The sequence below is a fragment of the Sminthopsis crassicaudata genome, chromosome 3 (assembly GCF_048593235.1).
Source record: "Sminthopsis crassicaudata isolate SCR6 chromosome 3, ASM4859323v1, whole genome shotgun sequence".
NCBI classification, from domain to species: domain Eukaryota; kingdom Metazoa; phylum Chordata; class Mammalia; order Dasyuromorphia; family Dasyuridae; genus Sminthopsis; species Sminthopsis crassicaudata.
The window spans coordinates 257,561,627-257,575,174 of NC_133619.1; the positions used below are offsets into that span (position 1 = coordinate 257,561,627).

The 13,548-nt window shown below is 35.0% G+C and overlaps 1 protein-coding gene across 4 annotated transcripts in view; it reads left to right on the plus strand.

The window, feature by feature from the left end:
• The first annotated feature begins 1,821 nt into the window (after positions 1 to 1,821).
• The window catches only part of CBS (cystathionine beta-synthase), a 38,259-nt gene continuing 26,532 nt past the window's right edge, over positions 1,822 to 13,548 (plus strand). For 2 of the 4 annotated variants that reach the window (XM_074300544.1, XM_074300546.1), the window contains exons 1-3: positions 1,822 to 1,943; positions 11,042 to 11,266; positions 13,050 to 13,156. In XM_074300544.1, the coding sequence (XP_074156645.1) occupies positions 11,055 to 11,266; positions 13,050 to 13,156 (319 nt within the window). In that variant the 5' untranslated portion in view covers positions 1,822 to 1,943; positions 11,042 to 11,054. Of the gene's footprint in view, positions 2,042 to 11,041; positions 11,267 to 13,049; positions 13,157 to 13,548 lie in introns of all 4 variants that reach the window. The other 2 variants (XM_074300543.1, XM_074300545.1) reach the window with 1 other exon arrangement.

The following is a 13,548-nucleotide window of genomic DNA, read 5'->3' on the forward strand; positions in this document are numbered from 1 at the left end:
CATGTTTAAACTGGATTATTTGCTGCCTAGGGGAGGGTAATAGGAGGAAGAGAGGAAGAAAAATTTGGAACACAAGGTTTCACGTGGATGTTGAAAACTATCTTTGCATGTATTTTGAAAATAAAAAAAATAAATTTTTGAACATAAACTGTACACAAATATTTATAGTTAGGTGGCCAGTGAATATTCAGAGCAGTGCGACTGCAGTTAGAAAGACCTGAGTTCAAATTCAGCCTTATTAGCTGGATAAATCGCTTAATCTGTATTTGCTTCAGTTTCCTCATCTATAAAAGGGGATTAATAATAGCACCTACCTCTCAGGATTGTTGTAAGAAACAAATGAGACAATAATTGTAAAGCACTTAGCATAGCGCCTAACCCATAGTAAGCACTATATAGATGGTAGCTATTATAATTTTTATTTTTATTTGTCAGTCATTTACCAAATGGTAAAGGATATTGACTGCAAAAGTCCTACTTCATCAAATGTTCTGGGTGATATTGCTCCTCTTCAAAAATGAAGTTCAAATATCAACAACCTGCATAGCTGAATCTCATTAAGACTTTGCATAAGGAAACAATTTATAAGTCATTGCTGTTTATGGTTCTCCAAGTCTCTTTTTCAGGATATTTAGGTGTAAGGTTTTTTTTTGTTTGTTTGTTTGTTTTTAAATGGCTTTGGTGTATTCATCTTTTGATTCCTTGTAAAATAATCCCTCAACAAGGGTATTGAGGGAAATACTATTTGGCTAAAGATAAAGGTTTTGTAAACAAAATTGACTTCAATTATCATCGATAAAAACAACAGATTTTCTCTCCTTGTCTTCACAATTGATTACAAACCCAGTAGCTGATTTGAATTTGTTAAGGACACCAAGTACAAAGCAAAGTAAACCAAGAACATAATGTTTATTTTGTTGTTGAGGTCACTAAGCTCAGAGTCAGTCTTATCCAGAAAGCAAACGAGAATCAAATCAGTTATCCAGATATCTTTAAAGGTTTTAGAGCTAAAAGGGAATTTCATGGTTAGTGATCTTTTTTTCAAATCCTTCTTCTTACAAATTAGGAAAATGGGGCCCAAACAGGAGAAATAGCTTATCTAAAGTCACACAAGGTGATTTTGGACAAGTAATTCCTTCAATTTTAGATCTAAAGTTCTTTCCGCTATGAATCATGAATACTATGTGTTCTTACTTCCTGAAGCCCTTTTGCTCCTCTTTCCTCCACATATGAAGCCTAGAAAGAGTGACTTATTCCTATTTTCGGCTTCTGCTCATTTCCGTTTATCAGGGATTCATTCTATCTTCATTTTTTACCTCATAGTTTTATGCTTCCATGGAAGGATGTGCCACAATCCTCCAAGTATCTCTCTTTGGCAGCACCCTGATTTTGCGAAGAATCAAAATGAGACAGAAAATAATTCATTAGTAAAAGGGATTCTATTCACAAAGGGTCAGAGGAGGGCATTTGGCTCCCTTCTTGGGACATTGTTCATTGAAAGCTAAGGCCACCTCTAAAGCCCACAATTAGCCGTTTAGTGAAGAAATTCAAGCTTATAGATTGCTTCATGCTTTCGGATCTTTCACAGCTCTGGCCAGTGAGAAGGAAGGGGAAGATGGGGGAGGGAATACCGCGAAAATGGACAAGCACCTCAGAAGAGCACATGTTACCATTCCCAGTCTTTAGGAACTGAGCAGAACGGGGAAGGCGGCCACATGCCAATTCGCAAATATTGCAGGAATTACGGAGGCCGAAACTTTGGGAGCTGGAAACCGGGTTACTCTCCAATCCGTGATTGGTTGATCACGCCCCTCTACGCCCCCAGTTACCAGCAAATCGGCTTTCTCTGATTATCGAACTACGACGATTACTCTTGGGAGGAGTTTGGACCTCATACCTCTTTTTGCATCAGATTTCTGAGAGTCGGGATTGAAACCTAAAGTGTAGGTGCAGCTCTTGAATTACTCTCATCTTCTTTTTGCAGGTAATTTCCGGGGAACATTTTGCCCCCACCGAGAATTTTGGTTGAATTTGAACTCAAGTAAGTATAGCTGCTGCTATTAGGCATTTCTCACCTTCCCCCTCCTCTTTGATTTTGAGAGGCGTCTCGGGACTTTCCTGCTCCGAGATGAAAACTTAAGTAATTGAAAAGGTGGCCTAAGGCTAGTAGGTAGTCCCGGAAATTTAACGTCGCCCAATGTTTCATCATCCGAATCTCGGTAGACGCTGTTCTTTGCCGAAGGTAAATGGAAGCATGGTACCAGCGGGGTGACTTGTGCTCTTCCCCACCCCCTTTAAATTAAATTTTTGCTACTTGGCCTTGTATTCTGTGGGTCTAGACAAGTTATGACCGGCATGCTGGCGGTCTTTGGGAAACAATTGGTTTTGAGTGCTCCCCCTCCCCAGCGCGCCACATTGGAGTTTCAATGTCTTTAACCTAAAGACTCTGAATTAGGATTTCCTGTGGTTGCTAACCGCCTATCTTGCTTCGCGAGGATGGGAGCCCCCCACCTCATTCCCATCCACTTTATTGTCTAAGTCATATCCTCCCTCTTTCCGAGAGAGCTAAGTTAACTGTTTTGAAAGAGAATTACAAATTTCATTTGGAGTTCCCTAGAGAAACCACTGAGGACTTTGTAATTAGGCTACGGATTTGCATGTTTCTTCCTCGCTTGACTTGTTATCTAAAGATTGTCTGGGATAAGAAAATGAGCCTCTAAACTTAACTTTGAAAATTTTGGGAAGATAATAACACCGGGATATTCTTTCTAAAATTGTGATTGATTTGAAAATGGATTTTGGCGTGAATTACTCATTTTTTGATGGTGTTGGCTGACGAATGGAGTAAATATTTTATTTTTGGTTGCACGTGGTTAGAAAGGGTCACCATCTCCTACATGCTGTGATGTTCCTTCTTGGGCAAGTTTTAAGAAGTAGTCTGGTGGTACCTGGAAGCTTCTTTTGGATTTGGGCAGAACTGTAAGCCAAAGTTCCCACTTGCTGAGGAGCCCGTTTTGTTTTGTCTGAAGAAAAGTATTAGTTGGGCAGGAAAGATGGATTTTCTTTCCTCCTGGGAACGTAATAGCTAGCCAGTTGGTAATCACCCATTCTTTCTAATGCAGATGATCTTTTTGGAAGGTATTCATTTGGAAGATGATATTTTGGAGGATTTTGAAAGAAGCGACGAATGAAATGTTATTGTTTTTTGTTTTGTTTGTTTTTCTTTATTTTAAGTAAAAAGAAATATTCAGAAGTTTGTTACTTAAAAGTGAAAAATTAATGCCTGGTGACTTGTATTCCTCTGGAAGTGGACAAGAAAATGATTTTGTTTGGCTTTCTTTTTCCTTTTGTTCTTTTATTTTCAAATGTTTCACTTCCTTCCCCCTCTACTTCTCTTCCTCCCTCCCTTCTTCCTCCCTTTTTCTTTTTTCTTCCTTTCTTCCTTCCCTCCCTTCTTCTCTGCTTCCCTTCTGTTTTCCCTTTCTCTCTCTTCCTTCCTTTTCTTTCTTTCTTTTTTCTTTCTTTCTTTCCTTCCTTCTTTTCTTCCTTCTTTCCTTCCCTTTCTTCCTCCCTTCTTTGCCTCCCTCCCATATTTCTTTCTTGCTTGCTTGCTTCCTTCCTTCCTCTCCTCTTTTCTTCTTCCTTTTTCCTTCCTTCCTTCCTTTCTTTTTCTTTCACTGGAAAATATATGTTCCTTTTTGCATCAATGAGAATCTTAATTTATCTTGAAGTTATTATTGGTCATTGCATTGTTAGAATTTTTGGGCAATCTAGATAGCATAGTGGATAGAGCACCAGCCTGAAATTCAAGACAGCCTGAATTCAAACTTAACACTTTCTAGTTGTGTGACCCTGGGCAAGTCACTTAATTCCAATTGCCTCAGGGATCCAGATTCCTCTGAATCCATCCCTTTGGTTATTTCTTGAGACAAATACTATTCCATTGCTTTCCTGTACCATTCCCAATTAATTGGCACCTATTTTGTTTCCAGATATTTGCTTTAATAAAATGTCCTGCTACATACATTCAAGATACTGTCTAAACCCAACTTCTATTAGACTGTTTTACAATTTTCTCGGTTTTTGTTGAGTGGAAAGTCCTTACCCTGATAACTGGAGTCCTTAGGTTTATCAAACCCATCCTTCTATATTTGCTTCTGGATTTTGTGTAACTCAGATTCTATTAAGAATAGTGCTTAAAAGTAATGACATTAGGTGGTTTGGTTTTCTTTCCTTTTAAAACCTACTCCCCAACTAGGAATCTTTGCCCATTTTTTATCTTAGGCGATTAAGGACTGATCAGGGACATACAACTTTCTATTTCTCCTCCCCAAGAAATACTTGATACATCTGTTTGCTTGGGCAGTTTTATATGTTTAAGGATGGGGGAAAAGATAACCCATTTTGTAGGATCAGGGTAACTCTGTGTAACTAAAAATAAAATAAACACTAGAGTTATTAAATATACAATTTGTTAACAATGACATAAATAACAAAACAAAAATAATGCTTTACAATGTTTTGGCTTAAAGGCCACAGTCCAAATCACCTCAAACGATCACTAATTAATTGTTGATCACTTCTCTTCCTCTGGTACATCCAAGTAGAGATATCCACAAAGCAATTGGAAATGCAAGACTCTAGATGTCAGGAAAAAGAAGAGGCTAGATATATAGATTTGGGAGTTATTTGCACGAAGACCCCTGAAGACTTCAGGGTCACTTGCACAAAGAGAGACCAGCTGATAACAACTGAGCAGACAGGTGATCCTGAGCAGGATCTTTTTTATAGGCTGAAAAGAAGCACAATAAATCTGTGTTCCAAAAACCCCAGCATGAAAGATATCCACAAAAAAAGGATGGTCAATTGATTGACAGGTGTTTACTAAGATTCTACTATGTGCTTTCACAAAGCACTCTGATGTTTTATTTTGATATGGAGATGACCCTGCATTCTCCAAAGAGAAAGCAAAAGCTCTGTTGGGTTCTATTGTGCTCCAAGTTTGGCTCCACTAGCGGCTGTCTTCTGAGAACCTATATAGTAGGCCGGCCTCTTAGTGACAATATTTTTTGGCCATGGCAACCTATGGAACAAATAAAAATATATTATAAATATATATTATACATATAAAAATAATATAAATATATGTATAAATAATAATAAATAAAAATATAATGGCTCTTGGTTTTGTGTAGTCCTCTTTTATTTTTTCAGTGACCATGGCAGAAGGGAAACAACTGGTGCTAAGAATACTACAATTTTAGATTGTTCATAAATTTGAATTTGATTGTTGATATTGTAAAAATGAGGTTCTTGTTCAATGAGGCACTTGTTGAAGGAGCTGAATCATTTATTATCAGTCTTAACATTCTATCACAGAAACTAGAAAAATTTTCCCTTAAATGGAAAGACAGCTACCTGGTATTCCTTGGAAAGACAGAAGTGGGTGGAGTGGGTCTTATCATAAATCCATAGGCAATAAGAAATGTTATTTCATGGACATTTGATAATCGTACATTGCAATACTGTTAATAAGAATTAAAGACAACAATAGCGACAAAACAAAACAAAAATGTGGCTTATTAACCAAGATCAGTTGATAAGGATGAAATATAGAAATTCTACAAAGAACTTAATAAAGCCTCCAAATTTAACCAACAAATACTGTGATACTTTATAACTTCATTGCAAACGTGGGAAAAGGTGAGAGAGGGAGAAATAATATGAAGCTAGATAGTTCAGAAAGAAAGCATGAGAGAAATCTAAGATTTGAAAAAAAAAAAAACTTCACATCTTTAAATCACAATATCTTTGAGGAAAGAACTGGTTGTTAGATATGTTGAGTATCAAATTACACCACAATAAATGAAATAGATATTTTAACAGACAGGAAAAGGCTTTTTGATGTGGTAGTTTTCAGACCATTAACTAATTGAAGGTAACATCAAAATTAATAAAAAGAAATAATAATAATGGGGAAAGATATGGCACACAATTGAAACAAAATAAACAACCAAAAAACCTTAATATAAATTGTAATAATTATATACAGGAGTTTAACCAGTACAAATTAAGTGTCCCAACAAGAATACCAAAAAAAACACAGAAAGTGCTTTAATCAGTAGATCTTTGGCTTGCCATATGGTAAGAAATGTTTACTAAGGGCAACAGTCTGTTAAGTATAAACTCATTTGTAAAATCTTAGGAAGGATGATGGACAATTGTGAGCATTATGATCTCATAAAGTACAGAGAAACAGTGAAGGGTAAAATCAGTTTAAAGAAAGTTTTGCAAGAAATTCAGCTAGGCAGAGTCATTCTGAAGGTATTTAAGGATGTAACTAGAAGGACAACAAAGAAGAACAATGTCAGAGTCATACAAATCCTTATAATAAGCTCTTCTCAGTTAGCAACAAGTGAAATCATATCATAGACTTGGTTGTGTGTGTAATAGATAATAGAAATGAAATTAAAGTGAACAAAGATGGGAAAGATTGAACCCAGCTGTATATTTAGAGATGTGAAAGGACACGATTGTGAGACTTTTGAAGGACAAAAATATTATAAAAACAAAACAAGAAAAAGACCCAAAATAAAAACTTTGAAAGATTTGAGAACTTTGATCCAAACAATTATCAATGTATTTCCAAAGAAACTATGATGAAGTCTGTCACCTACCACCTAACAGAAATTATAGATTCAGAGTACAAAAAGAGACATTTTTTGGACTTGGCCATTGTGTGCCTTGTTCTTCCCTGTACTTTATTCCATTTCCCATTGCAATGCTTTTGTGCAAGCTTCCTTTCATATCTGGAGTGTATGCTTTCCTAATCTCCAGTTTTTAGGATCCTTAATTTTCTTAAAACTCAACTCAAAATGCAGCTTTTCCAGATGTTCTCTTTCCCCATTGCCTTTATATACACTTCAAATATAGCTTGTATTTAATTGTCATTCCCCTAGTAAGTTATTGGAAGGCAGTGACTGTTCAATGTTATTTTTATGTCTTTAACTCTTTTAACACTATGCCTGCAACATACTAGGTGCTAAATAAATGCTTGTTTGTTGATTAATTGATGGTATCTTGATCATCTTTATAAGGCAACAGTTTATTTGCTGATTAGGGGACCAAAGACAAATTATTTAACTTGTTAAAGCCTCAGTTTCCCCATCTGTAGAGAATGATATTTGCATTACTTACTTTTCTGTTCTGTTCTGAAAGTACTTTGCAAACCTTAAAGCATAACATAAATATATTATTATTCGTATTTATTTTTCTATTCATCCACAAAACCCAGAAGAGGGACGTGTCTTACACTTCATTTGCCCCTTTTGTTCTACAATATATCATCTAATGGCATACACAGACTTTATCTCTCTGCATTCAGTTCATATGCCTTTCTTTTAGTTATTATCTGATTCTTAGTTTCATAAGCTGATCAGCTGTGTGATCATAAATGAGTTAGTTTCTCTTTCTAGGCTTTATTTTTCTTATGTGGGTAACAATGATGCAGGCTGTCATGTACTTGTGAGTATCTCTGATGACAGGATAGACCAGCTGGGGAAACAAGATTAAAATGTAACTGAGAAATATTTAACAAAATAAATAAAATGTAATGTGGTATGGATTATGTTAATTTGTGGTTTTCTAAATAAATATGTGCCTTCAGGGATTTATTTCCAATTAAGAGTTTGACATAACTGACAGAAGGCACTATGATTCATCCTCAGTTTATAAACCTACAGAAAAAACAGGTTGTGAATTAACTAGCAAGGGAATATATTCCATAATTTGACCATCAAGTGGTATTAACTCAAGATGCTAGCTAAACGATTTTTTAGTAGAGAGCTTTTAGTGCCCATCTGTTGGATTTCTCTGTACCAGTGCTCGCCACAAAACACATCTAGGAAGATGTAACTTGTAGGAACAAGTTCTTAGACTGTCCCACCTTCATCCTTCTGTTCAGAGATCAGTGAAGCTGGCATTCTGGGACTGGAAATTTCACTGCTTCAATGTTGATTTTGGAATATTGGGGAAAAACAAAATGAAATATTGCTCTTGTAACCAGTAGGTATTGCTATTGAGGTCAAAGTTGCCCAGCTGTGACTTGTTCTTCATTCTTCTTCTGGAAGGGTGCAGAGCTGAGTCATCTGAGGCCATATCTCAAGTCAAGTCAACAAACATTTGATAAGCTTTTACTATTTTTCAGGACAATTATTTTTGGATATAACTCTCTTCCATATTCCTCCTTTCTGTCCCTCTTCTTTTTTTCTTCTTTTTTTTTTCAAACTTTCCCCTTTCTCTCCCACTTTCAGTGACACCTTGTTACAATAGCCCACTTTTTTAGCTTCTTTTCTCTATAGTGAATTTATATTAGTTAAAAAGTATGTAATATAATATAAATGAATTTATATTAATAATATAATAGTATATAACAACAATAAATATAATATACTATATAACAGTAAATATAATAAAAATATAACAATAATAAATATAATAATATACAGCTCTGGTTCAATGTAAAGAGCTTAGATAAAAAAAGATTTAAAAATTGAATTTGCTTATCAGATAGGCTTAGTAAGATGAAACTGGAGCAAGAATAGACCTTTTGAAGTTTCTTTCAAGCCTTGAATAGACAACTTAAAACTAGCAGATTATGGATGAGTTCTTGCCAGAGATCCACTATGTTCTCTTTCCTTTTTACTGTAACTCAGCTTTTCTCTCTGATGATCCCTTGGCTATTACTTTCTTGATAGTTATTTTAGTTTCAGGTATAAGCCACTGCTGCTGCTGCTGCTACTGCTAATTGCTCTCTGATCAAGCGTGTATCCCTTTTTTTTTTTTCAAAATTTCTGGATATGAGACCAATCTGCTTTCTGGTTCAAAGATCTTGGTACTCAAAATTTTTCTCAAAGATAGAAGAGGAATATATGTTCATCTGAATTACAAATTCTAGAATACTAGTCAGTTCTCAAACTCATAATGCAGTTCTATATATTAAAATTGCATAAATCTCCATTGTTTTTCGAAGTGGTTCTACCCAATCTCACATTTGGGAAGTCTGTTCTCAGTTGAATTTTCACTGGCCACATTGTTTATTAAAAATGCAAAAAAGTGAAGAACTATATTGCAGTTGTTACAGAGCAAAGCTATAAAGAAATTGCTTTGACAGTTTTCTTCAATAAAATGTCTTCCTGGCCCATAAATCATGGGTCCTATTTAGACTCAATTATCAGCAGGGGGAGAGGGTAATGAATGAAGAAGGTGGATATATCAAGGTCAAAGGAAGATATTGTATATTTGTTGGGTTTGCTGCCAAGATTGGTGAAATTAGAGAGGAAAGTGGGGTGGGATGGGGAAGTGATGGGGTGGGAAGAGCAGGGCGGGGTCAGTATCCCATCATCAGTCTTGAGGTTCCACAGAACCTTTCAATAGGTTCTTCTCCACACTGTCATGCTAGTCTCATTCACCACTACAGTATCTTGAACCCTTCTCTGGAGTCTTTATTTCTACTCCTACTACTTTTTTTTTTTTTTCCTGAGGCTGGGGTTAAGTGACTTGCCCAGGGTCACACAGCTAGGAAGTGTTAAGTGTCTAAGATCATATTTGAACTCAGGTCCTCCTGAATTCAAGGCTGGTGCTCTATCCACTGCACCACCTAGCTGCCCCATTCTACTACTTTTTAATAATGGCATTAGCAGTTTCCTTAACCTGCAGTCACCAACACCACTGGCAAAATGAAAATAATGGAATGGCATAGCAGACTCCAAATTTCATCATGGGCAAAAAAAAAAAAAAAAAGAAAGAAAGAAACTCTAGGAACACTTCCATTCTTGTATAGAACATTCCCTTCCTCATGTCTCACTTGTCTATTTCCCCTTTAGAATTTATGAGATGTGGATGGAAAAATCACTAAAATAACAATAGCTAGTGTTTATATAACATTTTAAGGTTTACAAAGCAACACATACACATATATCAAACACAATGTCAGTAAAATGAGGGGATAGGGTTAGATGATTTTAGGTATTTTCTAGCTCTAAGTTTTTAACACTTAAATATGAAACACAAACAATATGAAGGGGAAAATTGTAGTTATGTCCCTATGAAGTATATAATTTATATCCAAACATCCCTAGCATCATTGTGCATTACAATAATTTAATTAGATTCTTCTGAAGAAAAAGAACAGGTGATGATAGTTTTTAAAAAATTATTAAAGTTTTTTATTTTAAAAAACCTATGCATGGGTAATTTTCAACATAGACCCTTGCAAAACCTATTCTAAATTTTTCCCTCCTTCTCCTCACCTCCTCCTCTAGGTGGCAGGTAATTCAACACATGTTAAATATGTTAAAATCCAATATATGTATACATATTTATACAGTTATCTTGCTGCACAAGAAAAATCAGAGGTGATAACTTTTTAAAGAAAATATCTGGGCATATGAACCAAAAATGTCAAATACAGAAAGATTATATATATATATATATATATATATATATATATATATATATATATATATCTCAGCATATTCATAGTATTTTTTTTAGATAATCAAGAACTAGAAAAAAGTATGCTCATTTATTGGGGAATGGCTGAACAGATTTTGGAATAGTAATATATTGGAATGTTGTGCCATAAAAAATGAGAAATAAGAAAAATCAGAGAAACATAAGATATATATGAATTGAAACAGAAATAATAAAATAACATGGATAATGACAAGAATGTCAACAAAAAAGAAAATATGACGTATCCCAACTTTTAAATTATGACCAATCTCTGAAGCAGAGACAAGGAGAATTGGTAAAGAATATTTCATAGATAGTTGCTGGGTGATTAGTTTTGCTTAACAGTTTTTCTTTATTATAAGGGAAGGCTGGGGAGCAGGGAAAGGGTTATGAATGAAAGGTGGGAAGGTCATAATGAAATGCAAAAAATAAATGGTATTAATAAAGCTTTAAAAAGTACAAGTTAAATTTTTAAATGTAGGATGAATCTTAAGTGGAATACTTGTTACTGCTTCTTTTTTGTCAGCTTAATTTATAGCATGCTTCGTGATCCTTCCCCAATCAAGAGGGAAACCAAGGTTTGCCCTCATCTCTCTAGCAACATCCTGGAGAATGTGAACCTAGAGACATCAACTAACTGTGGAAACAAAGTTGAGAAGGAAAGAAAGTGGATCCGTCCTGACAACCCTAGCAAGTGTACTTGGCAGCTAGGCAAACCTATTTCAGAATCTCCTCATCATCATGTCTCCTTGTAAGTGTTTTGATTTTTGAAATTCTCCAAATTAACTCATACTACCATTTTAATTCTTAACAATAGCAGTTGAGTTATTTTTTTAGGCATCAGAGGCTATAAACATCAAATCAAGTAAAAAAGCATTTATTATGTGCTGAGTTCTATCGTCAATGTTGAGAATGCAAATACTAGCAAAAAAAAAATAGTTCTTGAGGATATTACATTCAAATGGGGAATGATAACAAATTAAAAAGAAGCTGAAGAGGATGGTGAAGGGATAGAGAGAAGGTATTTGTAAAGGGGCACCTAGTCAGAAATGAACCAATCAATGCAAAATAACTAGACAGAAGTAAAACCTATTTCTTATCTCCAAACTTCACCTAAAAGATTGAAGTTTCAAAAAATTGCTGTTATTCAGTAGATGACACAAATTAATATGAACATGAACAAATTAAGAGGAAAAGAGAAAAGTATGTGGGTTTGAGGACAAAGAGCTTTAAAAGACAAGACATTATTGGGGAAATGAGGCTGTGAAAGATATAATAATAGAACATCAGATTGAAAGACCTTGTTTTTTAATTTTAATTTAAATTTTAGGCTGGGGTTAAGTGACTTGCCCAGGGTCACACAGCTAGGAAGTGTATTTTAAGTGTCTGAGACCAGATTTGAACTCAGGTCCTCCTAAATTCAAGGCTGGTGCTCTATCCACTGTGCCACCTAGCTGCCCCATTTTTTAATTTCTTTTCCTCACTTACTAATCAAGTGATCTTAGACAAAGAATTCGATTTCTACATGAAGATTTCCTTCTACAATATTCCCAATAATGTGGAAGTGTTTTTTTTTTTGTTGTTGTTGTTTTGTTTTTTCCCTAGCATACATCTACGTTTAAGGTATACAATGTAGTGTGTGAATCAATAGGCTGACAAGGAGCAAACAGGCAAGAGAAGAAGACAGAAGATGGCGGAAGTCCATAGAATCAAATTTTGCAGAGGTCCCCAAACTTGAGTTATAGACAATTGTTTGGGAGAGTATAAAGAATTGAAAGGTTTGAAGGTTCCAGGGAAGGCCAAGAATAGGATTAGAAGGTTTAAAGCATAAGAAGAGATAAAGTAATAAGAAGTTAGGATCTGATAAAAGTATTTCAGCCAATCAACAAGAATTTAGTAAGTTTTTACTATGTAATAGCCATTGTGATTCTATATAATGAGATACAAATAAAAGCAAAAAAAGAGTCTTTGCTCTCAAAGAGCATTTTAATGGGAGAGACACTATATAAATAACTAGGTATATAGAGAGAGTAGATGGACTTTTTTTATTGTAAAGTGAAGGAGATTGGGAGATTAGGATTTTTTCCAGATAGATGGAGAGTGAAGAGGAAAGGAGGAAATTGTTTTTTAAATTCACTTATTTGATGAGCTGCCAACCTGCATTGGTAGAATTCATTTTCACATAGGGAGTTTTCTATACATGTGAAGGTCCAGATTCTTCTTTCTTCCCCCTACAAGTGACATTATTGGATCAAAGCATAAACTTTTTTTTCTAGCTGTAGAGGGGATTTTGTTTCAGTCTGAGCTGGAATAGAAGGCATCTGAGTTCCCTTTCAACTCTGAAATGTTGTGATTTTTATAGGCATTTCTTAAAGCTGTTTTGATTTGCACTTTTAAAAATTGGCAGCGACTATAAATATATCCATTTGATAGTTTATTGTCATTATAGGACAATAAAAATATGTTTTCATTTGTTGCTGCTAAATCCTGTGGATTCTTTTTTTCTGATTATATATACAAATTGTTCCCTTTAGGTCAAAGACAACCAAAGTCATTCCTGATATTTTGAAGAAAATTGGAGATACACCTTTGGTCAGAATCAATAAGATTGGGAAGAACTTTGGACTGAAATGTGAACTTTGTGAGTATTTTAACTTTTTAGAGAATTGAAAACTTCTTATGACCTAAAGCAGTGTAGGGGCATAGATAGATTGGATAGAGGATTGGAATCAGGAAGACATATCTTTCTAAATTCAAATTTAGCCTCAGACACTTCCTGGCTGTGTGATCCTGGGCATATCACTTAGCCCCGTTTGCCTCAATTTCTTTATGAGCTGGAGAAAGAAATGGTAAATCATTCTACTATCTTTGCCAAGAAAAGCCCAAATGAAATCACCAAGAATTGGTAATAACTGAGCAAAATAACATGACAATTTTGGTAGTACTGGAATATTGCACACAACCAATGCCTTTGTAATAATTTAAATAAGTTACAACTAATGCTGCATGTTGTAAACAAAATCATACTAGTTC